The sequence below is a fragment of the Malurus melanocephalus genome, unplaced genomic scaffold (assembly GCF_030028575.1).
Source record: "Malurus melanocephalus ecotype Western Australia unplaced genomic scaffold, MMel_1.1 scaffold_39, whole genome shotgun sequence".
Taxonomy (NCBI): Eukaryota; Metazoa; Chordata; class Aves; order Passeriformes; family Maluridae; genus Malurus; species Malurus melanocephalus.
Genome location: NW_026623271.1, coordinates 2,626,266 through 2,653,296, shown reverse-complemented (window position 1 = coordinate 2,653,296; position 27,031 = coordinate 2,626,266). Strand labels below are relative to the sequence as shown.

General features: G+C 37.6%; 1 protein-coding gene across 5 annotated transcripts in view; it reads left to right on the top strand.

Moving 5' to 3' along the window:
- Positions 1–21,505, top strand: part of ATXN7L1 (ataxin 7 like 1) — a 112,114-nt gene extending 90,609 nt beyond the window's left edge. For 3 of the 5 annotated variants that reach the window (XM_057364520.1, XM_057364517.1, XM_057364522.1), the window contains 7 exons: positions 2,201–2,283; positions 3,135–3,391; positions 5,583–5,775; positions 8,030–8,151; positions 10,753–11,704; positions 15,649–15,723; positions 18,866–21,505. In XM_057364520.1, the coding sequence (XP_057220503.1) occupies positions 2,201–2,283; positions 3,135–3,391; positions 5,583–5,775; positions 8,030–8,151; positions 10,753–11,704; positions 15,649–15,723; positions 18,866–18,907 (1,724 nt within the window). In that variant the 3' untranslated portion in view covers positions 18,908–21,505. Of the gene's footprint in view, positions 1–2,200; positions 2,284–3,134; positions 3,392–5,582; positions 5,776–8,029; positions 8,152–10,752; positions 11,705–12,505; positions 12,596–15,648; positions 15,724–18,413 lie in introns of those variants that run through there. The other 2 variants (XM_057364518.1, XM_057364519.1) reach the window with 2 other exon arrangements.
- The last annotated feature ends 5,526 nt before the right edge of the window (positions 21,506–27,031 follow it).

Genomic DNA, 27,031 nt, shown 5'->3' with positions numbered 1-27,031 from the left:
CACAGTTCAGTTTTGGCCCTTGCTCTTCTTTTTGGTGAGGTTWTAACAAATACTCTTCACTTTGTCCACTGAACGTGAAGAAGTGGAATCCATTCCAGAGAAGCAGCTTTCTCAAGCTGTGCCTGTGCACAGAGGTGTGGGGGGTGCCACACTCCACACTTCCTAACACAGTAGTCAGAAGCTGCATTTTGTTATTGATAAGAAAGTGCTAAGTTTCATGCAGTGTGTTGCCCAAACGAGGCATGTCTGTAGCTGGCAATTAGATGTTCATGATTTCTCTGAAAAACCACATACACTTCAGCCAGGAAAAGTGGTTCTCTTTTTGTTTAGTATTTTCTGTTTCTCAGGGAAAGTATGTTATTTCGTTGTTCAGTTAATGGCAGAGGCTTTCACTGTTYCCTCTTATAACTTCTGGCATTGATTTTATCTGTATATGGTGTCCTAATAATTTACTTTGCTATAATCAGTCCTGCAAGTCTTGGTTGGGCCACTTACTGACAAGTACCTGAAGCACTTTTGATTTTTGAAGTCTGTTTCCCTGTTGGTCCAAAAGAGTCATTATTTGATGTCTTTCAGAACATGTTCCACAGCCTTATAATTGCCCTCAGGACTTTTCATTTGAAGGCATGTTTATTAGTCCATATTRTCTCTTTAGTTTGTTTTTTTAATTTGCATTGAAGGTTTTTAGGTGAGYGATTCAGGAAACTGTAATAGGAACATCTTACACTCAAACCCCAGGAGTAACCAGCTCCTTTAGTTCATGAACATGTGTTTTCATCTATTAAGCAAGAAAAAACTATTTATTATCTTGAGTCATGCACAGCTACTTCTGTGTTTCCGTTGTGTTGTAAATGCCAAAGAAACTACAACTACTTATAACATATTTCAGTCCCTTTGTAGATTTCACAAAAAAAAATCTGTGCCAGCTGATTTTTCCAAGCTCACTTTTTTTTGTATGACTCTGCTTATAGGTTAATAATGTAACCATTTAATGTTTGCATAAGCATTTTTAAGTCTGTGTAGCAGAATACATAAATCTGCTAGTAATTGTGATATCTGGAGGACAGTTACTATCTAACATAAGCTGCTGGTCCTTACTTTTCTTATTCCAGCTGTTCTACTTGYTGTGATGCTGTCATGACATTGTAACACAGCTGTGAGTCACTATCTTCCTCTTAGCTCCCATTTGTTTCTTTGTAAAGAATTTTTAGATCCTCTGATTAAGTGTTGTATTTGAGTACAGCATGTTTATTGTATCTGAATGTAAAACCACTGAATAGTTAGAATAGGATTTGGCAAATAGTTTATATTCCCCTATCAAACAAAAAAAAAAACACCAGTCTGACAAGATGTATGAAGGTAATGGTAGAGAGTTTTGATGGCACAAACTAAAAAGTATGTAATCCATAGTTTCATTACAGCTCTTAGTGTAAAACCTGAAAATTATATTGATGGGAGGTGATCATCACCTAAGGGAGGTGATGCTATCTGTGGTATAGAAATACTAAAATATTAATGAAAATTAAATATGCAAATACATCATATTAAATATTAATACACTTTTAATGTTAATCATGAGTAGAACTCATAAAAATGCRTTTTTTCATAATCTCTGCAAACTTCAAACTCTATCCCTCCCTTCACTTAGGGAAATAAAAACTAACATGCATGTTATTTTTATACAGATTTAGGGGACAGTTTTGGATAAATTTTATATTTCAAATGCCACCAGTAATCTTCTATTTATTTTGGAGACACCACGGGTTGTTTTTTKGAGTTTTTAAGTATGTCAGAGAAATGTTGTTTAAAGCACTTGCGTCTTAGCCCAGCTCAGAAGCCAGATTGGCAGTTGCTGTATTTCACGGCCTCAGAGGCAGCCACAGTTAGAGAGGGAATTGAAGTCACCGAGACTTACTTGGCTCGGTCCTTTGTTTGAGCCACTCCACTGAGTACAGCTCTGTAAGGAGACTTAATTTCCATGAAGTCTTTGACTGAAATCCTGCTCTAAATAGTTTAAAACATGCAAGGACAAAAAAAAAAMCACAATTATATGAGTGATGTACATAGCACTGTTATGGGATCAGTGGTTCAGGTTGAGCCTGATTGAATTAAGTTCTAACTGGTGAAAATAACAAGCTACTCTGGTTAAAACTTCTGTAATAACCTATTTTTTCTCCTTTCTCATTCTCCCATCAAACAGAAAGAGAATTTGACCCAAATAAACACTGTGGAGTACTGGATCCTGAAACAAAGAAACCTTGCACAAGATCGCTCACCTGCAAGGTATTTTTCTTAGAAGATAAAATATCAGATGCTTTGTTATAGTTTAAATCCTACCACAGTAGTTTGAGAGGTCATACCTGCTCCTGTCTTACAGACAATGGGTATGGTATTCAGGCGCTGTCTTCAGGTAATTCTTTTGTGTAATTCTGTTTCTTTGAATCAGAGCATCTGCATTATTCCACTGATATTTCTAAAAAGATTTTTTCTTGTCATTTTATTATGCAAAAAGCATTAACGTTCCATGTAGAAGCCCAAGTGTTATTTTAAATGCTCCTTTTTTGGTTCATATGTGCAAAAATGTTGAAGTATAGTCAGTTTTTAGTAAAAAAAATTAACATATTTTTGTATAATAAATTACTTGGAGGCTGCCCTTGTGATAGTAATAACTCTCATGTCAAAAAGTAGCTGCAACGTGAGACTTTAATAACGAACATTTGTATGTGTATGTGCTGCCTGTCAGTAGAGATGATCAGCTAAATTTGCTTCAAAATGTATTCGAGTTTTTCAATCCWATGAACTCAGTTTTTCATTGTAAGTTAAAAACTATAATGATTTTCTTAATATCTTAAAATTACTGGAATTCTATTTTCCATCTTGGAAAAGGTAAGTCAATAATCTCTATTATATAAAAACTGTTGCAAAAAGTAATTTTAGCCTTGATGTTGGCATTTCTTAAGAATGACTTTATAAATTATCAAAGATAATGTGGAATAGCAGCTTTATTTCCGTAACTGTGGCTAAAGTTGTTTGGAGTAGATTTTATCTTCTAGAGTAGTGGTGTATCAGAAGTATAGAGGACTCATAAACAATGTCATGCACACACAAATGCTTTTTAACCACCCTATTTTTAGACTCATTCACTTAATCATCGACGAGCAGTTCCAGGCCGTAAAAAACAGTTTGACATCCTTCTAGCTGAACACAAAGCTCGATCCAGGGAAAAAGAAGTTGCAAAAGACAAAGAGCATCCACCATCTGCAAGGGAAAGCTATCAGAGCCAGCCCACACCAGCACAAGACTCTCTGTCAGGATCCTCAGTGAGCTCTGGGCAAGAATCTAAAGTAACATCTCCTGCAAAATCTAGACCACCAAATTCTGTACTTCCAAGGTAAGGTTCTCCAGTGTGGAATGTTGCATTCTGAAGGTGCTCTAAGAAATTTCTTTATCAATCACACAGCTCATTTTATAAGCATTTGATACTTCTTAAGGCTATTGCAAAAATACAAGAATTTCTGCTAGCTTATGTTAACGTAACTCTGTCCATGGTAGCCTGWGATCTGATTGAGAATGGGGAAAGGAATAGTGTCCACCTTTGACTCAGAATCTGACTAATTACATTTGTTGGCTTAAATGGTCACTAATAATTAGGAAAGTTTATATGCAAGTCATTTGCTCACAACTAAGAATAAAAGTCTGTTTACGTCAATCAGGATAGGTATTAGTGGTAAGATTCTGCACATTAATGTAGATTTTTTTCGCCAGAAATACTTTGCCAATTACATCAATGGAATTGTTGTAAAAAAAAAAAGGTAATTTAGTATTTTTTTTTAATTATTGATACAAAACTGTCCATAGCGTGTTTTCCCTTGTTTTGAAGATTTTTCTTTGAAAGGACAAAAACAGTSTTCAAAAGGACAATGCAAACTTCTGAAGGCATCCTTTTGCAAAAAACAGTGGGAGGTATTTGATCTACTGAATTTTAATTATCCTCTGGAAAACTTCCCATATGTTTTGTTTATTTGTGGGATTTTTTGGTACTAATTTTGGCTGGAGTGCATAGACCTAAATTAGTTGGCTTTATTCATATTTCTATTTTTWCATCATTCATTTCTTTGCAGAGACCTTGGTCAGGATTTGGTGTTCATTTTGGGACTTTACTATGATAGTCTTTATTTCAAAGAGATATTTCTTGTATTTGCTGTCTCAGGTCTTAGAGAGACAGGTGTTTCCAATGTTTTCTGTGTGGCTGCCAAGCCCTAATGAAGTTTTATTCCTTGTGGCAGAGGTAGACCTTGCAGGTTTTGAGTGAAAAGACGATGAAAGAGTACCTACAGATGAATTGGTGCTTCTCTGYCTCATTCTTGTAAAAGAAGTGACCTTACACAATCCTTGGCAGGTAGACAGGTAGAAATAGGGTTTAGTAGGTGTTACAATCAAAGTAGCCAAACTGGAGTGTATCCATGAGCGTCAGCTGCAGAAATTGCAGAGATAGTAGTACTTGAGGAGGAGGATTTTAGCAGTCATACACTGTGTTTGTACAGCCTACATTTCTGTTTCTGCTGCAGTGCCTCTTCTGGACTGTCCTGTCTGGTTTTGAATCAGTCATGGCAGCCTTGCTTGCTCTCTGTGGGGCCAGCAGGGCCGCAGTTGTGCTGCTGCCAGAGGCACAGCTCGCAGGGTCACTGGGGTGGCTCGGTGTGACCCAGCCCAGYCCTCCGGGGCTGCGGAGCACTCACACTCTCCATCCCCTCCGGCAGCAGCTGCAGCCTTATTCCTGCTGCTGATGCCATCGGTGAGCAATCCCTGTGCGGGTCAGGAGAGGGCTCCTGTCCACAGGCTCAGGGTCTGCCCTGTCCTGAGAGCAGGAATTCAGGAGACTGAAGATCATCTGCAGGTTTTGCCCAGTGTGGACACCTCTTCCAGCCTCAGACCTCTCTATACATGCTTGGTTGTACAGACTATAATTGAGAACCTTGTCCACTCCCACTTCTAATTTAAGCTGTTTTCAAACTAGTTTTGAAAGGAGAGGCACCATCACACCCTGTGGTGTAAAGACATTCCTACTTTGTTTARTTGCTTTTTAGACAGCAGTAAAGAAAACCTACATGCTGTGAGTTCTCCCAGTTACTTCACTCACTAATCTAGCTGCAGAGGGTGTCAGCTAAACACTCTTATATTTGGTACATGAATTTTAGTAGGATTTTGGCATGAAATATAATTTCTTAACTGGACCCTTGGGATTAATCAWGTAGCAGAGTAATGGTTGGGTGTAAAAAGATTTTATACATCTGATTTTTTTTTTTGTGTTTTAAATATACTTTGCCTCTTTCAARATCTGAAATCCAACTTCATGACAAATTTTAAATTTCAGGCAATAGAAGGGTACTTTTACTAACATTAACTTGATGTCAGCCTCACAATATATTTCTGACAAGATCAAATTTCAGCTATTCAGTATCTTTTGCGGTCCTTCTTTACATTGATAATTTCTGGCATCATTTGCTGTGATGCTTGATGCTGGCAGGTAGGYTTGTAGAGCCTTTGAATGCTGACAATTTAAATGTATATTCTCCTTCTAGACCTTCATCTGCAAATAGCATAAACAGCAACAGTTCTTCAAACCACAGTGGGTATGTACCAGAAYTGCCACTGCCTTCCATGGGAGGAGATATCACAAGCAGATTGTCCAGTGATGAAGGAGAAGCGGATGGAGCTGAAGAATCTGAGAAATTAGACTGTCATTTTTCTGGACACCATCCCAGACCTCTTGGGGTATGTGTCAGTCTCTGGCATGCCTTGCCATTGTTCTTGCATAAWTACAGAGGGGAGAACAAATAAGTAATTTAATAAAAAGGTAAGGAGTTAAGACCTTACATTCTGAAAACTGTTCTAAAGAGAAAAACATTTGACAGAAAATGGTCAGGATGGGATAAGGTAGGAGAAGAAGACTGGTCAGTACACAGGATAAATTGATAWAGGACAAGATGCGCAGCCAGAAAGTTCTGTCAAACTGAGGAAAGTTGCATTGCTTTAAATGTGACCTGAGCAGAYATTCTCTTGGTTGTTGTGGTTCTTACAAAACTGTGCCTTGCAGTTGGTGGCAAAAGGCTAGCACAGTGCTCCATTCAYTTTTGTAGTCTGGTTTAAAACATTTCTGTGAGTGTATGTGGACTTAGAAATTATTGCTTCATTCATCTCAAAATGGAAAGGCTCTGGTGGTATTAAGCTCTGACTTAAGTATGTGTTTTAGCAGCTGGTTTCATCTTTCTCCTGTCTTAGTGAGACATTTCACTGTAAGTAGTAAAAGTTGCTTTGTGGTATTATCTCTGCAGTGTGAATTTGTTTACACTGTTCAGTCCAAGAAGCAAGGAATAACTCTTTAACTTTTTAGGGGTTGGTTCTCATAAAAATTGAGCCAAGGAATACACTTTTGTGTTTTCTGTATGATATGCAGAATAAAACATTGTGATAACTGGTAGCATTGTATATATTCTGTAGAGCAAAGGAGAACTTGTTAACTGTCAGACACCAGGAAAAGTATGACCTGAACATTGAATGATTGTGAGATGAAATCCTCTATTTGGTTCTTACAGTGAAAGTGAGAATTATTGTAGTCCACTTAATGCTATGATATCCAGGAACCTCCTGTGTCMTTGGTACTCTTGTATGCTACTTTGGTTTGGTTGACTGCTTCTCTATGATTTAAAAACTAAAGGTTCACTGCATGGGTGCCCACACAATTTAAAAATTAATCTAAGCGCAGCCAGTTCTTGTCCATGCCTCAGCAGTGAGGCGTGGCTGTCAATAGCCATTTTGGTTTTGAACTCTACTTCTGTTTCAAGGCAGACCCACTGACTCATCTGTTCTCTGAAATCTTAGCATCCCTCAACTGAAGCAGTTACTGGTAGTGAAACTGTTTTTAGTCCCTATAAGCATGAAGTCAGAAAAGATGGTGTAAATCACCTCCAGCTCAGTTCATGCTAAATTGCTGAATTTCTTAGCCAAGTAGACTGTTTTCCTTTCCTGGCCAGGTGGAAATAACTGATCGGAAGAAATACTTAAATTGCCTCTTGGTGCTACCTGATGTTAGTGGTAGCTCACTGGGAGGTGAGGCTTGTTTGTAAACTTAAGTGGTGGTTTTAATTAACCTGTTTAACCTTGTCATGAAACAGACTTAAGATGAACAGTTGCAATCACCACTTGCTGTCCATTAAGCTGAAAAGTACTTTGAATGGATGATTTTCTATCACATCTGTGCTCTGCAGTCAGAATTTGTGACTGGGTCTTTTGTATGATGGAGAGTTGTCTTTTTTTTTTTGAGGATGATTTGTAACAGGTTTCTCTCCAACAAATAGGTGTTGTGGCAGTTCTCTGCATCATGTAGATCAGTAAGACTGAACTGAAGGAAGTGTAGATTCCTGATTGTAACACTTCAGTGTCGTACAACTTTTCAGGAAGTTCTCAGGAGGAAGTGGTGCAAGAACTCCTGAGCTCTGCAGAATTCTCAAAATATTTACTATTCTTCCAGYTGATTTTCATGCCCTGTGAAAAGTGTATCCCATGTTCTGTTGCAGCACAGATGCCRTGGATGACAATTTACTTTTTTACTGAAATGTCAGTGGTTTGTTTATTAAGTAGATACTAAAGATGTTCCCATTGTACTTTTTTTCCTCTTCAGTTATATTTTTATTGCTGTCGTGCAATCATGAAATTTAAAACACACAGAACAKTGTAACTTGTCTTTCTGAGGCAGCAAGAATATTTTGTTTAACAGTACTTCAGCAGTTACATTCTTTCTCTGGCACTGATTTGTTAATGAAGTATGAAACACACTTTACACTAAACTGAAGTGCACATATTTCGTAACTCGTGAAAAAAAAGTATTTATGCTGCAGGTAGTGAAGATGTCTTTTAAAAGAAGTTTTACATGATACAAATGACAATGGTGTTCCTTGATCTRTCAATAAATATTTCATAATGTAGAAATACATTTTTAAAAGCAACATTGAAATACCTTTTCTTTCAGTTCTGTTCATATGGCAGTCGCTTAATGGGAAGAGGATACTACGTCTTTGACAGAAGATGGGACCATTTTCGATTCGCACTGAACTCTATGGTAGAAAAACACTTGAACTCACAGATGTGGAAGTAAGTGGGATTTTTACACTTGGTGGATACTTCAACATTTTTAATTCTGYAAAATTTCTAAATTAAACACTCCATGGCCAGTGTTTGTCAAGTTACCTCTGTATTAAGTTGTAACAGTAATATGTGTACAAATCTCCTCTATTAAGGAATATACAGCCCAACAGAACAATCTCCTATAATAAAAATTTCTGCCAGATATAGGACTCTTTTWAGTCCCTAAGAATCCAGAGTTTTGCTTAGAATTTTATGCCTTTCTCATGCCCTTATATTACCCATTCAGGCTTTGCTGTGTAAGACTCGAGTTGTAAGATAAGGAACTCAGTGCACATTTGTCTGTGAGTAAGATGGAATATGAAAGGGTTTTAGTCAACAGTGCCCTTACTGCCTTTGGGATCTTAAAATTCTGATTATTACTCACTGTTTAAGCATCTCTGTCRTATTTGCAGGTTCCAAGCACTATAGACTTTGATTACACAGAGACATTAAAATAGACCACACTTCTAAAATAGATGTTAATTCTTTTTTAAAAAATAGTTATTCAAAGTTCATGGCATCTCCAGATAGGATTGATTTTTGGGGGGTATTCTGCTACACAATATGCATTCTTCTTCCAATGCTATAGAGTAATGACACTAAAGTGCAGTGTTTCATGTCACTGTTTATTATCAGGACTGTGTTATATTCATTGGATGCCAGCCATTAGATAAACAAGGTTTGATTTTTATTTAAATATATATTTTTAATCACTAAAGCTTGGCTTATCTGACTAACCTGGTAACTGAACGGTAACAGTGCCACTGTGCTAGAGATATCCTTTGGAAATGGCTGATTCTGCCATAAAAGGGCCAGTTTAATGTCTTTTTAGACACTGATCATGTTCGATCTGCTTTGTAAATTTCTAAACTAGTGTCACCTTCCACAAATAGAACTTTTAGTTTCCTTAAAGAGGAAAATTAAAATTTGTTATCTATTTGCTTTGTTTGTCAGGAGAAAAGATACTTGGGCATCTGACAAAACATGTACCTTTGCTACTACCAACTAGTACCACTACTATCAGTGAAAACAAAAATAATCTCTATAGCAGTTATTTGAAAACAGAGGTAAACAGGCCTTATCCTGCTCCCTCTAAATCTGATATTAAACATTTTCCCAAACTCTAGCTGTTTATGTAATCKCTAATATTTTAATGAATTCCAGCCATACTCACTTGTCCACATAACGTGGGAAGCTGACAGTGCCTAACCTCTGCTGTCCTCAACCTTCCTCTGGACTGACCTTTTCCCGTGCTCCCCGAGCAGGGCTGGGTGTGAGGCTGCTAATCTATAGCTCTGTAGCTGTGACCAGAATACAGGGATGCAGGGCCATGTTTTCAGGACTGTAACTTTAACAAAGTATTTTTATCCCCAGTTCTCAAAGTACTTTGCAAAGGTGGGTAGGAATTGTTGGTCCTTCTTTAAAAGTAACCTGAAGAATGGCTCTGGTGAGCAGCTTTGTTTGCATTGCAAGTGGCAGGCAGTAGGACTTCTTCATTTCTGGGGGCATGGACTGTGGGTAATCCCTTATGTAACTTTGCCATAAACAGTGCTCTGTCCAACAGTCTCCATAGGAGGAATACCTGGAGAGAACACTTGTAATTAGGATTTGGTTTATGATAAAACAGCACACCCAGGGCTGCTCTTTTATCATACTTCTGTGAGGGCAAGAGTAAGCCTTTAAAAATGAAAAAGGTGTCAGTAGTGAGAATAACAAGGGCAGAGTTATGGGGCTGTACAGCTTTTTAGCAAAGAGAAATAGGATTAAACTGTGAATTAAATTTAAGTCTCAGTAATGGGAAAAGCTCACATAATTTTCCAAGAGAYATTATAAAGATCTGGTTCTTTGATAATACCACACTAGGTAAAATAATAGATGATGGCTGATTGGAAAGGAATTTKAATACATTCTTCTAATTTTACATGTAATATTATTAGATTTTCTTCTCAGGACACTATTTAGCTGTTTATAAAACTTACAAAGCACTGTTTAATATTTTGTCAGTTTTTCAATATCAGTGAAAATTAATCAATAATTTGCCTGTTCAATCCCGTCTAACCAGCTCTCAAATGAGCTGTTGGGAATAGCACTACATATGGAAAGGGACGAGCCTTCCTCTTTAAGCTCAATGATTAAGTACTTCACAACCCCCCMGATCAGCTCATTTACTACCTTAATGAAATCTCACCTATGAGTTTAGTTTGATATTGAAACTGTTCCTCAACTTGAAATTTGAAGMAAAACATATGCAATTAATGAAACATAGTGACTAGGATATTTATAGGTTCCACTGTCAAGCGTTTTATTTGCATTTTTTCATTCTTTGGTAACATAAATGAGGGGTAAAGGAAATTAAATTTGTGATGATGTGTTTAAATTGTAATACTGTGCACTTAATTTCTGTATGTGATTGGTAGAATAGAATAGGAATCAAAATTATAATGAAGTAGGTTTGCCTTTTTGAATAAGTTAGTCCTTCACAGAAATTATTTCCTATCTGCAGTGTTTGGATGGAATTTTTTATAGATCTAAATCTCTTCTTTTTTTTTCTCTTCCTTTTCTCCTTAGGAAAATTCCTCCTGCGGCAGATAGTCCCATGCCTTCTCCAGCAGCACATGTCTCCACTCCTTTTCCATCATCAGTCTTACAGCCCTTCAGCAAYCCCAGTGCGGTGTATATTCCTTCAACACCTATCAGTTCAAGAATCACTTCTTCTTACATAATGACATCAGCCATGTTATCAAATGCAGCCTTTGTGACAACGACAGAGACGAATTCYATTATGTCACACACCACAGCTTTTCCTCACGTGGCTGCAAGCCTAAGTATCATGGACTCAACTTTTAAGGCRCCATCAGCTGTGTCACCAGTGCCAGCAGTCATCCCTTCCCCATCTCACAAGCCATCCAAAACAAAAACCAGCAAATCCTCAAAAGTGAAAGACCTGTCATCTCGGAGTGATGAGTCTTCTAGTAACAAAAAGAAAAAGCCGCAGTTGTCGTCGTCATCGTCGTCATCATCCTCATTATCTTTGCAGACATCTTCCTCATCTTCATTTTCAGGGTCCCACAAAAAGAACTGTGTCCTGAACCCCAGTTCAACATTGAACTCTTATCAGGSGACATCCTCCTATAACAGTGTGTCTGTGCACAATACCAATAATGGAACAAGCCCACTCAGTGCCAAATCGGAGCCCTCAGGACGGACTTCATTGTCAAGTAGTTCAACAGACTCAGTGAAACACATGAGCATGGTAGTGAGCAGTATTGACTCTTCTAATCTGTCTGTATCTTCTCTCGTGCACCACTCAGGGGATCACTCCCTGGGAGCACATAATGCAGTGTCTTCTCTACCCCTTTCTTTTGACAAATCAGAAGGAAAAAAACGTAAAAACTCTAGTTCTAGTAGCAAAGCCTGTAAAATCACTAAAATGCCTGGTATGAATAGTGTTCATAGAAAGAGCACTGCCAACCTTATTTCTGCGGTGCCAGATCCTACAAGCAGCTCCATCTCTCGGCAGGTAAGGGACTCTTCCAGTTATTTTTTTGCAGAACATGTCTGACTTCCTTGAAATATTTCATGCATTCTGAAAAGAAAATACCGCATTTGCTTCAGATTGGTTTTCATCACACAACTTACTTTTTCTAGGTTAAGAAAGAAACATATTTGTATTTGTTTTGTACCACTCAAAGAAAGATGTTTTGAGAGCTGAAAGATATATATATATATCCTTCCTCAAAATATTTTTATGGTATTTTAAATTCAATTATTAAGTAGCTATTTGTATCTCTGAAAGTAAAATTGAATGTCCAGAATTGATAAATAATATTTAGGAAAAAAAATTCTTAAATCTCATCTCACTGAAATAAATTGTGTTATTGAAACAGGAAGATGAAAGTCARAATTTCTGTTTATTTCTTTTCCCAAACTTTTGCTGGTTCATTTCCTAATGTTATGCAAGTCTCTTCATTTCTCTTCTGTAAAACACATCTACCTATCTCCTGGGGAGAGTCTGAGGTGCCTCACCTCAGATGTTGCTTGCTGTTTGAAACTGGAAAAATTTAGAAATTAAGATCTAACCAGATGACCTTTAGTGGACATTTGGTTATCTTTTCTAGTGTACATGCATTCGCAGAATGTTGAAGTCAGTGCAAYAGATAAGGTTACACACACTTGTTTCATTGATAGCAACAGAGCTTTGGCTTCTCTTTCAGTGGTGCTATATAAGGACAAAAGTTTATGTGAAGTAAGATCTGGTGGGAAAACTGCCAATAATTGATCTTTATAATGATCTACTGTTTCATTCTGCTACTGTGTCCAGTGCTGTGCAGAGCACACAAAACAACGCTTGGCCCTGGCGTCTGGAAGACAAAGCCATAGAAAATAGGATACCTCAGAGAATCCAGAGAAGGTAGCTTAGGATTTTTTTTTATTTTTTTGTTTGTGAAACTCTCATTTCCTAAGGATATTGCACATAAAAACAAGTGGAATTTGGAAAAGAAGATGGTAAGGGCAAAGCAATCCATAAGTAATATGGCTGAAATGGGAGAGGAAGAAAAGAATAAATGAATCCTAAAGCCAGTATAGGAGACAGAATGAAGGTCTCAAAGAATGGCCTAGCAGGTATATTTCCTCTTTCCTACTTCCAGCAAAGGTGCAACAGAGATGACTTGTTTGGCTTTTTAAAATGGGTAGTGGCATTGTGTTTCTAGGGTAAGCCTCCTGAATGTGTCCTGCAATCAGAACCAATCTTCAAGTAACTGAAGTCAGCACAGGATGCTGTAAACTCTTCTGTCACACAATCTGATTTTTGAAATGTGTGCCTGGAAAGATTAAATTGCCCTGAGATATATRGTGTCAAAAGGAAAGAAGAAGTAAGTACAAATTGGTGCTTTGGTACGAAAATGGGTAATAGGAAATGGATTGTGTCATCTTTTCACAGGACATAGACTGTAGCTAGTGCAGTGTGAGGAAGTCTTACAGCTGCATGTAGGAGGTTCTGAGTTCAAATTTTGAACCCCCTAGAGATCAAATCTGTTCCTGTGTGTCATTCCTGTTTCAATTTGTGATGTATTTCATCATGTTGCATAGTAATAGAAGTAAATGAACCACAAGGAATTGATCAGAGGTCTTTGCTGAATATTTGTAAAAATGTAATTCTGACTAATATTTTTTCCTTAAGTAAGAGGTTTTTTACAAAAATATTTATAATGAGTGTTACAATATACAGATATTTAAACATGTTTTATATATATATAAATACATATATGTCCATATGCCTACATACATATATATGTATACAAGCATATATGTGTATGTATAAATGTAAAAGTTGGTCACACTTTCCTCTTCTACTGCTGGTTTTTGGAGCTACAGCAGTAATCAAAACTATGAGGTAGAATGGAGTTAATTGTATTTCAGAAGTCTGGCTGGCAGCTAATTGTCTTTGTGACAAGGATACTGTATGCAATAAAAAATAAATGGAATTTGTACCCATTTAAGTATATGGGTCAAATAATATTACATACTCTACATGTGTTTATTATAGCTAWGGAGAATACAATAGTTAAATTCCCTTTTAAGCTGTGCTGTTTGGCTTGCTGTGTTCTAGAATTGCAGTTACAGTAAAAATCCCGCCCCAAAAAAATTATATTGCTTAAAATCTTGATCCTCTTCCTTGAGGTAATATTAAAAAAAATAATAATAATAAAGAGACTAAGGGAAAGTTAAAGAGACTAAGAACACAGARGAAAAGATCAAGCGAAGGGTGATAGGCTCAGGTATAGTTTTCTTATGTAATTCAGCTATGGACTGGATAGATAGTAACAGAAAGTGTTAACCATTGGGTTTTAAAGTACACTTTATTTTTTAAAGAGACTGAAAAAAAAAAATATTTGAGTTTTTGCCTCACACTAGTACTTCTGAAATGGTSTTTCCCATCATTAAACACCCAAGACATCTTGGAACCTTTCTTTCTTTTTATAGTGCTATACCTGTTCATCCTGTGTGACTGTTTCTCCATTTAAAAGGAGGACATGTCTTCATTATGAAAGTTTTTACGGATGCTGTAATGGTGTATGTAGAGAGGAAAGGTTTGCAGCTGTGCCCCAGTGTTCTGAACTGCTGGGAAAGATACAAGGTTGTGTATCTTTAGTCAAGATTTGTATATTGAAGAACTTTATCTTCTAGAGCTGTGGCAGGCAAAACAACAAGCTGAAGGGAGCAGGACAGGCAAAGGCCCATCCTTTTAATCTTTGTGCACCATGGGAGCACCTTCAAAATTGGCTGTAAATAAAAACTTTAAACATTTCTTTTGGATAGAATGTGAACAGAGAACACTGTTTCAAACAATCTCAGTGAGAAAAAGGGCAAATGTGGAGAGGGAGAGGGAGAGAGAGAGGGAGTAGGAGAATCTGCCTTTCACTCTGYATGTGAAATGGTAAAATAACAAACAATGCTGCAAAAGGGAAGGAGAAAGTTGCTCTTGGCCCTGCCAGCAATGCCACAGCCCCACCAAGTCAGTAAGAAACTGGCTACTGCATTTCTCACTGTTTAGAAGACAGGTCCTTGCTACTTCTCCATCAAAGGATTAAAGTGATGTTACTTGAAGTCCAGTGACTTTGTAAATAGCTATTCACACTCCAGTCATCTGCCATTTGGAGACAGGTGTCCATGGTTAATTTTTATCAGTCTGGTAACCCCTGAGGAACTACTCCTCTGACTCAGCAGCTGTGTCACTTTTTGTATTGAAACAAATATCTACACCATGTTTATGGGTCATTGTAGAAAAACATATGACAGGCTGCTCTTGCAGAGCGCTGTMAACTCACAAACATTGAAATAAGCAGATTGACTACTGCAATGTTATAACTAAGTACTTTTTAACTGTATTGATGTGTACTGCAATTTATATTCATTCCCAAAGAAATTCTCTGATGCAGTAAGTGGATATAAAARCAAATGTGAACCTCTGGAGTTTGGTTCTTGTCATTAACATTTGCTTTATTGAGTAATGATCTATGGAAGAAAATGGAATAACTTTGGGCATGCTCTTGTGCTTGGCCACTTGGTTTAAGCTCTCCAGGGAAGGTCTCCTGGGGAGGATTCCATGACCTCGACACTGTGCTCTCTGAGTAGCTGCTCTAAGTGACTCCAGTAACAGGGGAAAACAGTATTTCAGTCTAGAGAGGTTGGGGGTTACAGTTTATATTCCCTCAGCAACTGTTTTGTATGTTATTTTCTGACCTGTACTAGTAYTTATGAACCTTTTAAGACTATTTAAAGTATACAGGCTCTGAGAGTCAATGATTCTATCTGAAGCATATCTTTTGCAATAGCAAAATACCTGTGTTCCAAATGCAACGCAGTTAGTACCACGTTCCGTAGGAAAGGAAAGTCCATCACCAGCATCTGCATTCAACTGACAAATATGCCTCTCAATACTGCTCAATTAATGTTTTTCAGATTGGAAAAAATAGCAGTGTAGCTTTGTCACAATCCAGTCCTTCGAGTACATCAAACCCAGTACACAACAGACAAGTAAGTTGCTTTAAAAAGTGTGCTTAAGTAGTCCGTAAGCAGTTTTGCAACATTTTATACTATAAAACCTTACAATTTCTTTATGAATACAGTTCTTAATAAAAGCTGCCTTTCAGTGAACTAATACTAGATTTCTCCTCTTATGTATTTTTTTCCTGCTATTTCCCCCTCCAATTATTATGAATTACAACTTTTTTGCTTGTTTTTCACCACCTGTATTACAGCTCAGGTTGGCTCATGTGCTGCTCACTGGCTATTGCTTTGGAGATAGAATCCAGCAGCAGCAGCAGCAGATCTCTGTTGGTTTTTCTATCCAAYTTTTCCTGCTGAGCAATGTGGCACAGCAGAGTCCCCAAACTGGCACAGGAGGGACAGCATTTAAAAATAGGCCAGAAGTGAAGCAGCAAAGAGAGAACAGAAACAGGTCAGAGAAGACAAGGCACTTGACTATTCAGAGAAACTAATCTGAAAGCATAACTAACACATGTGTAATGTGAGTTCTTCTTAGACAGGCTACGAGTTGAATAATGATAATAAATGCTGTAATTCAGCTTTTTTGTGAGAACAGGTGCTTGAGCCATGGTCCAACCCTCATGTGTCTGGAGGACTGATACATTCATTTGTTTTAATGTGGCCCCTACTATGTGACTCTTGAGTTCTTTATCAAGAATTTAGTATCAGGCTCTTTATTGTGAAAATGTTTCCCACCTCAGCAAGGTATRGTCACAAATAATCAGGAGGATTTTTCTGTACAACCAGTGTCTTAGAATCTGTTATGTATTCTGGCTAAATTATGCATGAGCTATTCCAAATGGTTGTGCTGCTTAGTTTCTGCTGTGTAGACACAGTAAAAGAATAGTAATGATTGTAGTAATGATAACCCACTGCTGTATGCTCTGAATTGCTCACATCTTGAGATGAACTGCCAAACTATAAAYTTTTTTCTTCCTCCAACTGCTGAATGCAAAGGAATATATGTATGGAAGAATTGCTCTGAAGGGAAAAAAGTGGAAAGTTTCTTCATACTTCTAGGGAGTGGCATTTTCCTGTGTGAGACACTGTCATCCAACTGCCAGTGACAAACTGTTCTGAAGTGCAAAACTGTTTTTGTTTTAACATCTTGCTCCTGTGTTAATATAACATACACACTACCCGAGGARCAGAACTTGTTGGGATCTGTTGCCTAGATCCCATGGGGAAAACCTAAGAGTACAAAACATCAATTTTGTGTCAGCCCTATGTAAACTGAGACTATTGCAGAGCTTTTCAGCTGCCTGTTTTCATAACTTTATCAAAAATAGAAGTGTTTGCTTGCTTTAAGCCTCATAAACTTTTAATTTTTAAAAATCTGTTTTTGTCAGTTTCGTAGTTGAATGTGGAACTCTTAAGTACAAATACCAAAAAAAATCAGGTTGAAACTAAGTTTTATTAAACTTTTTCTTTAAACTTACACAGATTTTAGTATTTGAAACCATTAATAATGTTTCCCTATCTGATAAATGTTTGTCAAATCTGAGTTCCTTTCTTGGTATCTTTTATCTCCAATCTAGCAATTRAATAGTCTATAAACAGAATTTCTGTCTTAAACTATGCTGTAATGTTTCATTATAATGGTATTAATAATTAGGTAACAATAAATTGATCTGCAGGTATATGCTGTGTCAGTAAACATGTGTTTTGAATATTAGTGTTGCTATAACCATGATAATCAGGGAGTCCACGTGAAGCAAGGTCTGTAGGCAGAAAAATCTCTGCTATATACCAGGGTTTATAGTTGGAAAAATCTGGCAAGTTTTCATGAATACATCACAACAACAGACTTCTAACAATGCAGTTGGAAGCAGAGTTGCAGCTGCTGAGCTAAATGTGCATATGGAGCAGTTCCTGTGGGCTGCCTCCRCTGTGTTCCCTGGCCAGGCAACCTGTCAGGGCTGTCTGCTGGTGCAAAGGGGGAGCCAAAGGGAAAAGAAAATTATTGTTCTCAAAAGAAGGGAGAGGAGTCCATAACTGATCACAGGGTTGAGTGGCTGGGTGAGAATGTGGCATTTGAAAAAATGTGTTAGGCCATAAACCCAGTCTTGTTTGCACCTGTGACCACCCATGTGCAGTCCGACTGGGAGAGCTTCCCACTGGCTTCCCAAAGCAGCCAGTCAGAGTGAGGGGACACRCAGCAGTGCTGTGAAAGTCACCTGCCACCCATAACTGAGTGTTTCTCATTATTGAGTTGTGAGCTGAAGGTGGCCTGTCGTTGTTTTGAACTCACAGGAGCAGTTTCTTTTGGTCATTTGCTCCATGTGTTGAAGTTCACTCATGTCAAATTTGGGACTGGTGGATCATGAGGAGAATTGTTGGGAGCCTGTCAGTTCGCTTCCATTGTATTAAACTCCATCAGGCTAAGCTCAAACAGATTCTTTTCAATTAATAYTTAATACGAATATTGCTGCCTCTCTTTGAGACCTGAACTAGGGATTGTATACATAAAAGCATGCCTGTTTTTCCAACTACTGTTGCTGTAGTAAAAGAAATACTACTTTTTCTACAAAAACTAGTTGGTCTTTGACAAAAATTAATGAAATGGTAGTTTCACAGTCAAATTATTTGTGCCTGTATGTATTAAAAGTTTGTTTTCTCCAGATTTTATCCTTTATTGTTTTGGGTTTTTAACTAATCAAGTGTTTTTGTTTTCATAGTGCTTTTAGGTGCCTGAAAGTGTTAACACTTCAAGACCTCAGTATGCGGTGGTTTTTAAATACTGAGTAACTAGATCATTTTATTAAGGGAAGGTGACAACGTGTATGCTGTGTGAGGATTCCTTGTGCATGAAAACATGCTGTGTAGAGGAAAAGATTCTTCAGAGTTGTCGTCTAATTGCTGCTCTTTATTTGTAACAATAACCAAGTTAATGAACATGAGATTCACCAAAGCTTACTAAAATCTGACCATCCCAAAAGGAAATATGCTGTTTATTGAAAGCAGTTCATTTTCTTAAAGGTCTAATGTAGTCAGTAAACAGGGAGGAAATTTAGTTCAGGGACTTGAAATAAATTCCTGCTTTGAGTACTGTCAACCACAGACATTATTGAAGTGTTTTATACCAAAAGACATTGTATGATTTTGAACCTGGCTCTGGTTTCTCTTTTAGAAGACATCAAACCGGACTGGTAGAATAAGGACTCTTCCATAACAAGGAAAAGGAACCAGCCTATAATCTCTAGCTCTCAGCAGCCCTACTCCACAGGGTTTTTCTTTTCTATGTCCTGCAGATGGATTTAATCTTTTATGAATTTGTGGTTTTAAAGAGAATTAAATTTACAGAAAACTGTAATAGTGATTTGTTTAGTTTTTCCACTTGTATTTGCCACTGATCTGTGCGTTCTGCTTGGTTATGTTTCATGCCTTTTAAAGCTGTTAGCGTTGCAATGCTCCCTTTGTTTCCTTACCAGAACACAATGGACATTCCAAAAAATAAAAAATTCAGATCATGATTTGAATTTATTTAAAGGATCTCCAAATTTTTTCATTAAATAAAAATTACAGTAATTCTGTATTTAAGCTTGTCCTATGGATAAAAATTGAGTGCATTTCTTTGTAATTTGCAAACAGCTGGGGCACTGCAACTTTAGGGACTAATCCTGATTGGTGCTCTGTACCTACAGCATTTAATAATTTCRGTGGGAATTGAGTGTTCAGCCTCTTCCAGGATCAGGCTCTTAAGGAATCTGTACTTCAATCAATGCATAGCAGAATTTTGCACCAAACTGTAATTACTGTTATCAGGGGCCCAATGTGCAAAATCCCCATATCTTGGGGGATTTCCAGACCCTTAAGAACACAGCACTTGATAACTTCAGTGAGCAGTTTGGGTTTGTGAGGACAGGAGTTGAGCAGATTGGCTTGCATTAATAGAATTGCACTGACAGTGTTTCTTATAGGATTACTGAATAATTTTTTAATAAAATATAGATTTTATAATCAGGAAGCCAATACTAGGTACTGGAACAATAGTTCAGAGGAGTTAATTTTTATTTCTACAGTGTTAAAAGTGCACTTATATGCTGGTTTATTTACATCTTGGGGAAAGGCGAGAGACTGCAAATAGGGAGATTATTACTACTTTCTTTTTTAAAAAAAGAAGGCTTAAGGCAAATTTTAAGACTAAAAATGTTTAAGCAATTATAAACAAGGCTAGACCCTTTGAAAAAAAAGTTTAGAAATATTCTTAAAATAAATTTTTATAGTGTTAATTTTGTAATAATTTATGTTTTSCTATACTTCAGAGCTAACTGACCGGTATAGTTTCAGAAACAGTATGAAACTTAGGAAAGTTTAAGCAATGTTTATATTTTTAAAATGTTCTTTGAATTATGTTTTTATTGTACATTTCTTCAGACTGAAAAATGTGTACATATCTTTGTTATTTTTGCACAATTTTTGTCTTGTTCAGTTTTAGGAGCAGTACTATGTTGATTTTTTTAATTTATTTTGAGTTATAAAACTGCAGGATTTTAAAAATCTCAGTAACAAAGTCATCCTCTGTAATCAATGAACTGCTATTTCTAATTGTTGAGGGAAAACAGTGGTTGTGAGATTCAGTGGTTGCTTCTGAGAAATAATGCTAATCAGTGACTGAAGGAGCAATTTTGTAGTTTTAGGAAGCTTTAGCTGTTTCCATGCATCCTTTAATTGGAAAGCTGAATTATGGAGCCTGTCCTTTGAATGCTGCTTAAATTTTGTTTTCAACTRGCTTACACCTGACAGCATTTCAGGAAAGTTAAGCACGAAGTAAAATCCCATGGTGTTCTTTCATTATCAAAGAATCATTATTTAATTAAATGTATCAAAAATTTTCGCCTGCAAAGTGAAATGGAAGTAAACATTTGGAAAAAAGTGAATACAAACTGGACCAGCCTATAATGCATTCTTAGTGTAGCATTCACTCGTAGTTCTTTTTCTTCCCCATTTGCCTGAAAACCTTGTGATTTGTTTCCAGCAATAGAGGCTCAGAAGCTTTGGTTGTTACACATACGCAATGCATAGGCCCGTCAGCCATAAAAAGCGACTTGGATAACTTGTATGCCTTCTTTTGTATCGATGTAACAATTGTAAATAGTGCTGATCGACCTTTGTAGAGAATAGTTTATACAGCATATTCTATTATTGCTGATTCTCAGTGAACTATTGTTTTAAAAAAAAGAAGAAAAAAAGAAATTTTTCTATTTACACCTTATATTTTGTTATGCTGTTGACCCATGGCACTTTAACAAAACTCTGTGGGTTTTGCATAGCTGGTCAGTCATGGGATATATTAAATAACTGTTGTTGCACAGAAATGAATTTGCACCTGCTATATTGTGCTTTCCTACTACAGATTTTAGAACCTTTTCCAGAAAACTTTTGAAGAAAGCATGTCCAATCATTCTAAGAAAAAAAAATGCCATACTTGTACAGCCAATTTCTTTTCTACAATCCATATTTTGTAACACTAAGTATTTTCATTCTTTGTCCTGCACCTTTATGTATTAGCAGTATCAAATAGAATTCATTCCATGCTTGTGATAATTGTAAGCAGAATAAATGTCTAAAGTAGGTGTAAATAGTAAATTCTATGGCTTACAGTTTAAAAAAGGAAAACCAGAACAAACATGTATCTGATTGATACTGCCATGGTTCAACACCGGGCCTGGAGATATTCTCTAGTGAGCGATTGTATTTTTTGTTTTTTGCTTTATTACTATTTTTTTTTGTAACATGGCTTTGTAAATAAAATAATTTATATGTTTGTAAGAAACAGATGGGGTTTGTCATTATTTTCCTTTGCAAAGCAAAAATTGTGTGTATTGCAACACTGCCCTTTCTCTTCCCAGAGGCTTAAATACATTGTGCAGATACCCTACATAGAGAATTCCAGTAGTTCAAAAGATCTGCCCAGCTTTCTGGACAGGGCTGAAATGCAATGGGATTAYTTTTGGCATTCATGTCTAAAATATTTCTGTATTTAYGTGTCARGATACRTGCAGCGATCAGCTACGGAGGTTTTTTGCACTGATAAACCATTTCTAAATTYCTTTGCTTASCTGAATGTAGTTTCTCAATCTTATCAGTGTAASAATTAACTGTGTTACAGCTGCTAGATTTAGGAATTCTCACTTCAATGGGCAGTACAAATTTATAACCAGTCTCTTTATTGTTGTTAATACTAAAAACGCAGTTCTTATCTAGGCGTTAAGATTCTTGTTCTGTGAAAAGCCTGTTCCAATTACAGATCAAATGAGACTTAAATTGTTCATTGGCTCGACAGCTCTGCAGAGAGGATTGCAGGTTTTTTCTCTCACAGCCACCCTCTTCTGCAAATCTAGGGAAGATGTGTATTTTTATGCTCCTTTTATGAAGTATCTGGAAAGTGTCTTGGAGGTACAGTAGGGAAGATGCTCACAAATATAATATCATTTTTAAAAGCAAGCAATTTGGACTGCAAACTGCATTTTTGTGTGTCCACACTCAGAACTGGCAGAGGAGATAGGAAGCTGGGTTGCCTTGCAGGAAATGGGAATTGARGGAGGGAAATTTTACCTTCTAGGTAAACAGCTTTTTGTATGTCTTGCACCTTGTGATACCTGTCTCAAAAGCTAATCCTGCATTTCCTCTTTATTGTCCAATTAATGCCTTGATCTGAGATACTCTGAGATACTTGTTTGGTTGGGTTTTTTAAATCTTTATCTTTCCCAATATAGAAAAAACTAACATCATGAAGTAACAGTAGATGCTGAATTTTCATCTGATACAAGTGGTCCCCATGTATGGCTAGAGTGACACGTTGTTAGTAAGATGCTTTGCTATTTCTAGTAGCCATGTCTAGAAATTAAAACTACAACCAAGAAAACAGAATATTGCTGATGTTTTAGTTGCTTGCCATCATTGCCTGTGGCCAGTAAAGGCTGAGGGCCACTGACTTCATTTCCCAAATATGAATTGGTAGGTTTTTAGCTTTTGCTGGTTTGTTGGAATGATCTGTAAGCTGTTCTCTTATTTGGAGTTGGGTTTCCCCTCTTTTTTTTGGTTATGCACAAGTATTTTGCTTGTAGCACTCCTCTCCTGCTCATATTCTCTGACATGCTCTAAATATCACCAGTTTTAGAGGGAAGCAGATCACACTGTAACTTCTTTATTCATTACACTCTCATTCTTATGCTTGTTTTTACCGTGGAACTATTTATTTTAGAAGGAAGTCATTGCTGTGTGCAACAGGATTTGTTTTATTCTTCCAAATCTGTCAGGATTCACAATTGGAAAAAATGCCAGATACTGATTCCAGAAATATTTGGAGGAGAGTCATACAACAGATTCAGAATTCAGAACACAAGAATGTTTATTTCATGCAAATTTTTCTATGCTGTTTTGCTCTTTGAATACTTCCTGAAAACAACTACTCAAAACAAGCTCATATCTCTTTTAAAAGATACTTTCCTAAGTGGAAGAAAGCTAAACCTGATCATTCAGCAGCAGGCCCCAATCTGCCCTTTGACTGGAAGATCCATGGCRGACGGTACTGAGCTCTTGTTCTCATTTTGTAATGCACCACAAATGACAGAGGCTGGATTCTCTTGTGTGGGGGTTTTGTTGTTAATGGCTGACCCAGAAATATTTAGCTCTAATCTGCAATCTGTTCTCCCTACAGAAAAGAGGAGAGAGGCTTTAGGGGAAATTTGCCAGCAATAATAATGAGGATCCAGGATCCAGGAGAACTTGATTTCAGGGTAAGAACACCAGTAGGGATTTGAGATGGGGCTCTACATTCAGCTATGCCCTTTGCAGATTTCCCAAACCTGACAGATTCAGATCTGAAGTTCAGTCTGGGTTTGATTAACTTGGARCAGTTGCTAACATAGTTGATGTGACATCACAAGGGGAGTTTTTCAGAAAAGCTGTTTATCATGGACAAAGTGCATTTACAGAATCAACAGATGTGAAGATGGTGTAAGTACAAAGAATGGCCTCATGAACACGAGTGCAGCCCTGGGAGTCCCATGTCTGTGTCAGCTCATTTCCAGCCTGGCCCTAGTGAGGCAGCGGATAAAGAGTAACGGAGCAGACATCACTGCAGAAGAGAAACTATCATCCATTCCTAGTGGGAAATTTCCTCAGTGCTGATTTGGAGAGCTATGGCACAGGTGAGTGAGATAGGTCACTACTGGGAGATTACTACACAGTCTCAACCTCTTTGCCTTTCCCACCACAGGTGCAATATATATATTTTTATATATATAGAATATCAATATATATATTTATATATATCCATGTAAATCTCGCCTTAGACCACACAAGAAACTTTCCCCTCTGGTTAGCACCACTCATAAAATTGCAATTATTTGCTTCCTTTTTCTTTAGTTTTATTTTGACTCATAATCCATTGGTGGGGGAGGGGGAAAGTGGTGTCCTATTTTTGGTGTTTGGGGTTTTTGTTGCTTTTAYAATCTTGTCTTGAGCTACTCTTTCCATGTTACTTTAGGATTTGTGTTTGGACCACACAGCTTYAGCAGTAACGCCAACAAGAGCTCTTTTAGTAACTCTGCTTTTACAAAGTACTGTCTGGAGTAAGTACTGTTAGAGTAGGTGTGTGAATTTGCAATCAAGTACAGGAAAAGACAAGGGTTACTCTTCAGAAACATGAACCTTTGGAGATGCATAKTCCATACTTCTTTCTGCTTCCTAACTGCATGCCCACCTTTTTGTTSCTTAAAATGTCTATTTGAACTGTGAGGTGTCAGAGACACTGAGACAATGGAGATGGATCTCTTATCTCCCCCCTACCCTGGGTATTGTGAACTCATTCTACAGATACTGCTAGAATAAAAGCATCTGTGGTTTGAGCTATGGGCTCAGAGCCACACTTACTGTATTTCTTACAGAATGCAGACTCCTGCTCAAGTAACTTCTTTTTTCTCTCTTTGCCTTCAGCAGGAGTCCAACCGTAGTTCCAGGAAATCATTTTCGTAGTTTTCCAGCCAACTGAGAATGGACAGTTCTGTAAGATAGCAAAGTCCTGATATCGAACTAGCCTTTTTGTGACCTATTCTTCTCCTTGACTCAGAAACAAGAAGTATTTTTGTGATAATTCCTGATTGATTCTTTTCCCAGTGCATCATTTCTGATGGCAAGTTAGGCCTTTATTTTGCAGCTGACTGGGAAAAGAAAAAAAAAAATGCATTCACAGCTTAGTCTGATGATTGCAGGCTCTCACTCTTGTGGAGAGGACTGGAATGGCACAAGTGGTGATGCAGCTACTTCTGTCGWACATCAAGGACAATTTTTTGACAGAAGGGCTCAACAAGCCGAGTGGGGCTATGCTAGGCATGCTACTCACACATAAGAAAGTGCTGCTGGGAGCTTTGACACTGGTGGCAGCCTTGACAGTAGTGACTACAAGACAGCAAAGCTTAAGATTCTGAGGGAAGTGAGGATGACAAATAGTGGAATTGCAACTGGAATTTAGGAGAGCAAACTTTGTCTCCTGCAGAGACAGAATCCCACAGAAGACTGCCCTGAAGGACCCATGAGAGCTAGCTGAAGCACAGGAACAGTCCATTCTGATCTGCAGGAAGCTGAGCAGACATGGGAGAAGGCCAGCATGGCTGAATGGAGAGCTGCTGACCGAGTCAGAGGCAAAAGGCAAGGACACAGACTCTGGAAGCGAGTGGGCTGCCCCAGAGGAACAAACTCTGCCTAGACASAACCAGGAAAGCCAAAGCTCAGCTGGAGTTGGAATTAGTGAGGGATAAGAAGGACACTTCCATTGTAACATGGAGGGGAAAGTAAGTATAATGTAGGCCCTACATGGGGTAGGTAACCTGGTGAGAGAGGACAGGGAAGTGACTGAGGTACWCCCATTGCTGCCTTTGCTTCAGGTTTTAACTGGAGAGGTCAGAGCTTTGGGCACAGTCTGGGCAGTGAGGTACTAYCCCAGAATGTCTGGGTGAAGGACTGCTTATCCTGCATCTACAGAAGCCTCTGGGAAGAGCTGGGTTTGATTCAAGGAGCAGGCTGGTACCATTGCCATGTAGTTGAGCACTRAAACATAGACCAAATGATGTTGTGAAATATCCATTCTGGAGACAGCAAAAACTTGACAAGGCTGTGAACAACCTGAGCCCAGTTTGAGGAGGAAAGGGAGTTGACCACATTATTTTCAGAGGACCGTTCCAACTTAATTATTTTGCTGTTTCATATAGTGAAAACAACAAAAAATTATTCTGGCTGTTGAGATAATTAGTACTCAGTATTTCTGTAGTTAAGCACTTTTCTCTACAAATGTACAGTATAAAATTCCAGGATGAGGAACTCACCTGTATTTTGGAAATCCTTGGGGAATACAGAGGAAAGGTGCAGTGGAGCTCCTCAAAAGAGCTACAGTAATGGCAGAACCAATCCCTACAGCTCACCCTTTCCTCCCTAGCACAGAGAGCTTTCCAGTGTCCATGYTGAGGAGCAGCAAAGGGAGGTAAAGCCTTAAAGGAGCTGTTCTGAGCAGCTGTGTGCACAGGTAGCCTATGGCACACCTAGGGATCTTTYCCAGCCTCTATTGCTCCTGTCTTTTCCCACAGCCCTAGACTTTAGTCTTCTGACACTCCCATTTGGAAGATGTCCATCTGCCTGTTTYCCCCTGCAAGACAAATAGTTGCTCCGGAACCAGCTGCACTTCTGACATGCAGTCCCTGTGTCTCTTCATTACAACTCTGAAAGACCCACTGTCATTTACTCAGTCCTATTAAATTAGATAAAAGGCTTAAATTACTAATAATATTCTGTAGAAGGCTCATCTTCTGTCACAACAGGTAATAAGCCTTTTAAACAAATCCAGTTTATATAACCAGGAYACTTTAAACACATGAAAATAATTTGGTCCTTTAGTTCTTTATTAAAACTCATTTAGCAGCATCTCTATAATGGAACCAGAATACTTGTAGATGTTTTTCTCAGTCACCAGAAGTTTAATTTTTCTCACAATAGTCYATGTGAGCTTCTTACAAATTATCCTGAACTATCATACTTTCAGGATTCATATCTGTAGCTGGTGCTATCATGATACAAACTGAGGACAATAATTTATTACAAAAATAATAAATACATTATTCATTATCAGAWTTTTTTTCAAGTAAACAAATTGTGCTTCCTTAATAATGAAATAGAATTTTTTTAAATGCATTTCTACTTGTAAATCAAATTGGGGTTTGTTCTGTTTAGTGTTTTTTTTTTTAATCATTCCTGAGGGAAACACTGAAATCCGTCATTCATGTGCTTGTTCCTTCAGCAT